Genomic DNA, 8,752 nt, shown 5'->3' on the forward strand with positions numbered 1-8,752 from the left:
AAAAAAACAATAAGGATATCTAATAAACTGCTAGTGAAAAATAAAATTAGATCATAAAAAATACTCAATCCAAAAGAAAGCAGGAAAAGGAACAAAAAACAGATGGTACAAATAGAAAATAAATATCAAGATGATAGATTTAGACCTGACCATAGTGATAATTACACTAAATGTAAACAGCCCAACACACTCCAATTAAAAGGTAAAGATTGTCATATTGGTTAAAAAAGCAAGCCCCAATTAAATGCTGTCCACGGAAACTGATTTTAATCATAACTATACAAATAGGCTAAAAAGAAAGAGAAGAAAAATATGGCCATACTATATTTTGGTCATACTAACACCAATCAAAAAAGATTGAGTGGCTGTTTTAATATCGTACAAAATAGATTTAAGGTCAAGTTATATTACTAGGAATGAAGAGGGATATTTCACAATTGTAAAGTTGTCAATTCCAGCAAAATATGTATTAACTGCAAAGGGAGAGAAACAAGCCTGGCTATATCACGTTAATCAGATAATCCAAGGGAGCATCATCAATGATTGGACCCATTGATATTATCTGCCACCTGATAGTAAGCAAAGAGAAGACTACATTATTACTTCAGTGGTGTTCCTGACAAAGATTAATAATATAAACCTAATCATGAGGAAACATCACACAGACTTAATTTGAAAGACATCTTATAAAATAACTGGCCTGTAATCTTCAAAAGTGTCAAGGCCATGAAGGTCAAGGGAAGACTGAAGAACTGCACCAAACTGAACAAGACTGAAGAGACATGACAAGTAAAAGTAGCACGTAATTCTGAACTGGATCAGTTTGCTATAAAAAAAATTATTGGGACAACTGATAAAACTTGAAAGGGATCTGAAGATTAAGTGACAGTAATATATTAGTGTGAATTTCCTGATTTTGATGGTTGTATATGAGAATATATAAGGTACGAAATGATGATGAAAAACCAGGTAACCAAATAAATGCCAAATGATTCCAGGGAGAAAGTTTCTTGCACTATACTTGTTACAAAAGAATTTGTGATTTTTTATTTCAAAAGAAACAAATTAAGAAAAATTAATCAGATTATATCATTCCAATGGTTCTTCATTGTATTTGAAATGGAATTTAACCTGTTTACCATGGTCTACAAGTCCCCCTCTAACCTCATTTCTTAACAATGTTCTCCTTCAGTAACTACCTTAAGGCCACCCTGGTCTCCTGTCTATTTTTGGATCACATCAAGCTCATTAACAACTCAGGGATTTGTACTTACACCATTGGTATGTGACATCCTTCCCCTAGCTTTTCAAGTGGTTGCCTTTTTATCCTCCAGATCTCAGTTCATTTGTCAGCTCCTCAGAGAGACCTTTCCTGACTGTAATATCTAAAGCAGGACCACCGTTTTCCTTAACATCACATAACCCAATGTGTATTTATATTCTTTACACATTCTATTTCTCTTCTTTACTAGAATAAAAGGCCATCACTCTTGCTCACAGGGATGTGCTCAGAGTTTGGCAAAATACCAGGTACATATTAAGCACTCAATATCTGAATCAATGAATGAGTATGTAGTACTGAGTATATATGAAAGTATCACTGTACTACACCTGCAAACTCATCCCTAACCCATTCCTACCACCTCCTTTGGCATCATAGATTATTTCTGGAAACTAGAAACACTGAAAAACCTTCAGCTCATCCAATGCCGCCATTTATCCTAAACATATTTTATATCTCCAGAGAATAATATTCTTCTATATGTTTCACCTCCATTCAAGATCTCCTATTAAATGCCTAGAAAATCAACAATAATTCTACTACTTAAAAAAGCCCTCCAAAATGTGGCCATACATAAACTATAGAACCTAAGGGCTCGATGTTCCTGTAATAGGATTTGTAGGATTTACCTATTTCAGACAGTCTACTTCATGTCTCTAAAAAGTGACTCACTACCAATTGTGAGTCNTACCTATTTCAGACAGTCTACTTCATGTCTCTAAAAAGTGACTCACTACCAATTGTGAGTCTTAGCTAAAGCTGTTTACACATCCGACCTTAATTCCAATTTATTGAAAATACCCAATTGTGGTAATTTTGCGCAGGTGCCATTATCACTGTGAAGCCCCTAGTAACCAACATTTCTTTCTCCTATGAACACCAACTACCCATAACAAAGAAAAACAATGTGTCATATTTAAATGATTTTTCTGTTGTCTTATCATGAATAATTTGAAAAATTAAGGTATAATTTCTATATAATAACATTTGCACTTTTGCTATACAGTCCTATGAATTTTGACAAATGCTGTCATGCAACCACTACTATCATCAAGATTCAGAACATTTCCATCATCCCCCAAAGCTCCCTCGTTTCCCTGTGTTGTTAGCCCCTCCCTTCACTCCATCTCCTGGAAACCACAGATTTGTTTTCTGTCCTGATTGTTTTGCCTTCTCTAGAATGTTGTGTACATGGAATCCTACAATATGTAGCCTTTTGAGTTTAGCTTCTTTCACAGCAAAATGCATTTGAATCATCCATGTTATTGCATGTATCAGTAGCTCCTTCTCGGTGCTGAGTCGTCTTCCATTGTATGGACATACCACAGTGTGCATAACCATTTACCCGTTAAAGGACAATTGGGTGGTTTCCAGGTTTTGAATAAAATCTCTAAAAACATTTACATGCAGGTTTTTGCGTTGGATTACATTTTAAGATTTGACAAGAATAAGATTAGGCCAAAACAAAGCATTGTTCTGAGAGCAAAATAGAGAATCAAAGGCAGTGTGATTACTGGAATAACTAAAAAAAATAACTTTAACAAGTTGGAAAGAAAACACAGAGTCACAGATGAGAGGGAGAAATATAAAGAAGGAGCACTTGTATTTTAATAATAAGCCATCCAGGACTACGTGGAAGTATAGGGCTTGTGTAATAGAAAAGAAGGAATAATGTTGATTTTAAAATTCACAGTCACCCTGTCAGCTGAGGCCACCACAGTGTCTGTGCCCACCACACCCTCCATGATAACATCTGTGCCCACCACAGTCTCTGAGATCCTCTGGCTTTCCACCGCAGAGACTGTTACTACAACAGCCTTCACCACAGCTTCTGAGGTCACCAAAGCCTCAATGACAGCTTCTGTTCCCACAAGGTCTTCTGCCTCAGCCTCTAAAACTGCCAAAGCCTCTACCAAAGGCGCAGAGGTTATTGCAGACTCTACGACCAACAGAGCTTCTACCACGGACTCTGAGATGCTTGTATTCCCCACCACAAGGTCTGTGCCCACCACAGCCTCCACGATAACATCTGAATCCACCATAGCCTCCACGATAACATCTGCACTCACCACACCCTCCATGATAACACCTGTACCCACCACAGCCTCCATGATAACATCTGCATCCACCACACCCTCCACGATAACACCTGCATCCACCACACCGTCAATGATAACACCTGTACCCACCACAGCCTCCATGATAACATCTGCACCCACCATACCCTCCACGATAACACCTGCGCACACCACACCCTCCACGATAACACCTGTGCCCACCACAGCCTCCGCGATAACATCTGCGCCCACCACACCCTCCATGATAATATCTGTGCCCACCACAGCCTTCACCATGGCCCCTGAAACCATCACAGGCTCTGAGTTCACCACAGCTTCCAGCACAGTCTCTGAGACCACCATTCACACTGAAAAAACCACAGAGTCCCGCACAGTTTCTGAGACCGTCAGGTCCTCCACTGCAGGGTCTGTGCCTGCTGTGGCCTCTACCTCAGCCTCTGAAACCATGACAGTCTTCACTAAAGCCTCTGCGAATACTTCAGGGTCACTGCCTTCCACAGTTACCACAACACCTGATAAGATAATCACAGCCTCCACAATAGTCTCTGAGAACACCACACCATTCATGACAATGTCTGTGCCAACCACAAACTCCACCACAACCTCTGAGACCACCTTAGCCTCCAGCTCAAACTCCGAGTTCTCCACCATAGCATCGCTGACCGTGACAGTCACTACTCCAGTGTCTGAGTCCACCTTGGCCTCTACCGTAATCTCTGAGACCACCTCGTTCTCCACTATAACTTCTGTGCCCACCACAGCCTCTACCTCAGGCTCTAAGAACACAACAGCCTCTGAGACCAGCAAGGCTGAGACCACTGAGACCACTACGATTTCCACCCAAGCCTCGGACACCACTCTGGCCTCTACCTGTGAGACCATTACAGACTCCACTAAAGCCTCTGTAACACCTGGAGGGCCTGCGCCCTCCACAGACACGGCAACACCTGCTGTGGCATAACATCTGTGCCCACCACAGTCTTCACCATAGCCTCTGACACCACTGTAGGCTATGAGACCACTCCAGCTTCCAGCACAGCTTCAGAGACCACAGCAGAGTCTATGTCCACAGTGACCCCCACCACAGGCTCTGAGAGTGACACAGTCTCCACCACTGCATCTGTGTCCACAGTGACCCCCACCACAGGCTCTGAGAGTGACACAGTCTCCACCACAGCGTCTTTGCCCACAACGACCTCTATCACAGGCTCTGAGAGTGACACAGTCTCCACCACAGCATCTGTGCCCACAACGACCTCTATCACAGGCTCTGAGAGTGACACAGTCTCCACCACAGCATCTGTGCCCACAACGACCTCTATCACAGGCTCTGAGAGTGACACAGTCTCCACCACAGCATCTGTGCCCACAACGACCTCTATCACAGGCTCTGAGAGTGACACAGTCTCCACCACAGCATCTGTGCCCACAATGACCCCCACCACAGGCTCTGAGAGTGACACAGTCTCCACCACAGCATCTGTGCCCACAAAGACCCCCACCACAGCCTCTGAGAGTGACACAGTCTCCACCACAGCATCTGTGCCCACAACGACCTCCACCACAGGCTCTGAGAGTGACACAGTCTCCACCACAGCATCTGTGCCCACAACGACCTCCACCACAGGCTCTGAGAGTGACACAGTCTCCACCACAGCATCTGTGCCCACGGTGACCTCCACCACAGGCTCTGAGAGTGACACAGTCTCCACCACAGCATCTGTGCCCACGGTGACCTCCACCACAGGCTCTGAGAGTGACACAGTCTCCACCACAGCATCTGTGCCCGGTGACCTCCATCTCTGCCTCTGAAACTGAGGTCTTTGCCACAGCCTCTGAAAGCACCATAACCTCCACTATGGCCGCTGAGACTGCCACAGCCTCTGAGACCTCCATGGCTTCCACCACAGACACTGAAACCCCCATCATCTTCACAATAGTGTCTGTGCCCACAAGAGAGAGCACTGCAGAGTCAGCCTCTGGGACTCCCACAGCCCCCACAACAAGATCTGAGGCCAGCATGGCCTATAGCACAGCCTCTGAGGTCACTTCACAGTCTGCTAGTGGCATAGCTTCCACCACAGGCCCTGACACCACCACGTCCTCCACAGCCTCCTCCTCAGCCTCTCAGCTCATCACAGACTTGCCCACTTTCACTGCGTCCTCCACAGCCAGCATCTCAGCTCCCGAGACCCTGACTGTCTCAGACACAGCCTCCAAGAGCTCCCTGGGCTCCGTTCCAGCAGCTGTGCCCACCGTGTTCCCCTCCACAGTCTCTGGGGACACCGAAGCTTCCACCTCACTTTCTGGACGCACCACAGCCTCTGAGGTCACCACTGCCTTTGTTTTGGCCTCATCGCCCATCTCGGCCTCTACCACCACCTCTGGGGCCCCTGAAGTCTCCACCCGTGTCTCTGGACCTCTCACCATCTCGGCCACCACCTTGGTGTCCACCCAGGCCACTGACATTTCTGCTCAGCCCATCACCAGCACAGTTGTGTCAGGTATCAGCCACCGCGTGTTCTCTGAGCACACACATTCTAACTCCAGTGACAACCACCACCTTTTCACTGTTCCTAGCTCCTCTGTCCTAGACTCCAGTCAAGCCCTGCACCAGGTAGACATAATTCTCTTCCCTCTTCTTGGAACCCACTTACTTCTACTCTGGTCCCACCTGCTTTGTTTGGTGTCCACCACTTCCCTTCCAATCAGAAACACATATTTGCCAATATCACCCCCTGACACACACAACACAAGTTAGTTATATTCTGTCCCTTCTGCCTCCAGCAAAGCCACCTCAACTCTGTTGACAACCATCCCAGTGGTCAGAGGCGCTCCCTTCTGTGCCAAATACAATCAGCTCTATTCAGCCCACCCTGTGACACCACGACCTCATGTCAATATACTGGCCTCTAGTCCAGGGGTTGGCAGCCAGGCTTCATGGGTCAAGTCTCATGGGTTATCTGTTTTTGTAAATAAAGTTTTATTGGAACACAGCTACACTCATTCATTTACATACTGTCTCCAGCTGCTTTCTAGCCCCTCTGTGTAGCTGCAACAGAGACCGTATGACCCAAACGGCATAAAATATTTACCGTCTGGCCCTTTACAAAGAAAGTTTGCCAACCCTTGCCCCAGTTGAAGACCAAACGAGTTTTTCATGCTCTGGCTCTTGCTCTGAATAAGACCAGCTCCGCTCTTGCCGTCAGCACTCGGGTTGGATCTGGTACTGTCCCCTCTGTTCTGAGCTCACTCACCTCTGTTCCAGTGACTGGCACTATTCATGGAGACTTTAGTCCCTTCTGACCTAGGCACAACTGTTGCTCCCTAAGGCAGCACCACCACTGCCCCCGCTGTATCAGATCCTATCACCTTGTCTGAGTCCACCCTCTCCTGTCCCTGTGACCGGCCTCCTCCTCGGGGGTCAGGTGCTTCTGCATCAGTTCCAAGCACACTCACCTGGACTTTGTTGACCACCACAGTGGTGTTAGATGATGTCACTTGTGTTCCCAGCCACAGCAAGGAGTGAATCTGATCCCATCATCTCCTCCTCCAGCACCTTCCTCACACCCAGTGACCACAATCCCAAGACAATCAGGACCCGCCACCTTTTATCCCAGCCCACCCACTTCTATTTGGGTGGCCACTTCTAAAGTGGAATAGATNTGCACCAGGTAGACATAATTCTCTTCCCTCTTCTTGGAACCCACTTACTTCTACTCTGGTCTCACCTGCTTTGTTTGGTGTCCACCACTTCCCTTCCAATCAGAAACACATAGTTGCCAATATCACCCCCCGACACACACAACACAAGTTAGTGGTCAGAGGCGCTCTCTTCTGTGCCAGGTACAATCAGCTCTATTCAGCCCACCCTGTGACACCACGACCTCACGTCAATATACTGGCCCCTAGTCCAGGGGTTGGCAGCCAGGCTTCATGGGTCAAGTCTCACGGGTTATCTGTTTTTGTAAATAAAGTTTTATTGGAACACAGCTACACTCATTCATTTATATATTGTCTCCAGCTGCTTTCTAACTCCTCTGTGTAGCTGCAACAGAGACCGTATGACCCAAACGGCATAAAATATTTACCATCTAGCCCTTTACAAAGAAAGTTTGCCAACCCTTGCCCCAGTTGAAGACCAAACGAGTTTTTCATACTCTGGCTCTTGCTCTGAATTTGCTCTGAATAAGACCAGCTCCGCTCTTGCCGTCAGCACTCGGGTTGGATCTGGTACTGTCCCCTCTGTTCTGAGCTCACTCACCTCTGTTCCAGTGACTGGCACTATTCATGGAGACTTTAGTCCCTTCTGACCTAGGCACAACTGTTGCTCCCTAAGGCAGCACCACCACTGCCCCTGCTGTATCAGATCCTATCACCTTGTCTGAGTCCACCCTCTCCTGTCCCTGTGACCGGCCTCTTCCTCAGGGGTCAGGTGCTTCTGCATCAGTTCCAAGCACACTCACCTGGACTTTGTTGACCACCACAGTGGTGTTAGATGATGTCACTTGTGTTCCCACGCACAGCCAGGAGTGAATCTGATTCCATCATCTCCTCCTCCAGCACCTTCCTCACACCCAGTGACCACAATCCCAAGACAATCAGGACCCACCACCTTTTATCCCAGCCCACCCACTTCTATTTGGGTGGCCACTTCTAAAGTGGAATAGATCTTCCACTTCTGCATTCATCATGGTCACATTTCCTCAGCCTTCTGCCTCCACCATCACCTACACCACCAGTGGACTCGTCTCTCTTCCTCCTCTCCTCTAAGACACCCACCTCTATTCTTGGCACCATGACCACAGGCAAATCACTTCTACCATCTCTCCTCCCCCCACAACCCCTCTCCTGACGCACCACCACCATAGGGGTGTTGGAGTTAGTCCCCTGTGCTCTAAAGACCCCTGCCTCCCCTCTAGTTATCTCCACTACAAATGCACCATCTTGTCTGACCTGTTTCCTAGGCACCGGGACCACTGGAACCAGATCAACCATCCCCATCTCTATTACCATGTCCCCTGGAATGGATTCCATGTCCCCTGCTACTGGCAATACCATGCCTGGAATAGCCCCGAATACTTCTGGCCCAGGCACATCGACTATTGGAACACAGTCTATGCCCTCGGTCCCAGGCATTGGGACCACCACGGGATCTCTCCGTGACCACCACCCCTGGGACCAGCACCACCTCCCATAAACAGGCCTGGTATCCATGGGCACAAACACAGTTAGTGTGAGCGACACCCCAACAAACGTGATCCAATCAAGTGGATACTCACAGCCCTGGGGCATCATCCTCATTTCTCTGGCTGCAGTCGTGGTTGGTGTTGGAACCTTAGCAGGACTCTGCTTTGGCTTGGTGAGTGTCTAGGGTGGGTTATTAGGGAAG

General features: G+C 47.0%; 1 protein-coding gene across 1 annotated transcript in view; it reads left to right on the forward strand.

Moving 5' to 3' along the window:
- Window positions 1-3,634: 3,634 nt before the first annotated feature.
- Window positions 3,635-8,752, forward strand: part of MUC22 (mucin 22) — a 7,962-nt gene continuing 2,844 nt past the window's right edge. The window contains exons 1-5 of the mRNA XM_008591219.1: window positions 3,635-4,232; window positions 4,340-5,149; window positions 5,271-5,864; window positions 8,328-8,522; window positions 8,565-8,722. Of these exons, the coding sequence (XP_008589441.1) occupies window positions 3,635-4,232; window positions 4,340-5,149; window positions 5,271-5,864; window positions 8,328-8,522; window positions 8,565-8,722 (2,355 nt within the window). The remainder of the gene's footprint in view (window positions 4,233-4,339; window positions 5,150-5,270; window positions 5,865-8,327; window positions 8,523-8,564; window positions 8,723-8,752) is intronic.

This window comes from Galeopterus variegatus, unplaced genomic scaffold (genome assembly GCF_000696425.1).
Source record: "Galeopterus variegatus unplaced genomic scaffold, G_variegatus-3.0.2 Scaffold6762, whole genome shotgun sequence".
NCBI classification, from domain to species: domain Eukaryota; kingdom Metazoa; phylum Chordata; class Mammalia; order Dermoptera; family Cynocephalidae; genus Galeopterus; species Galeopterus variegatus.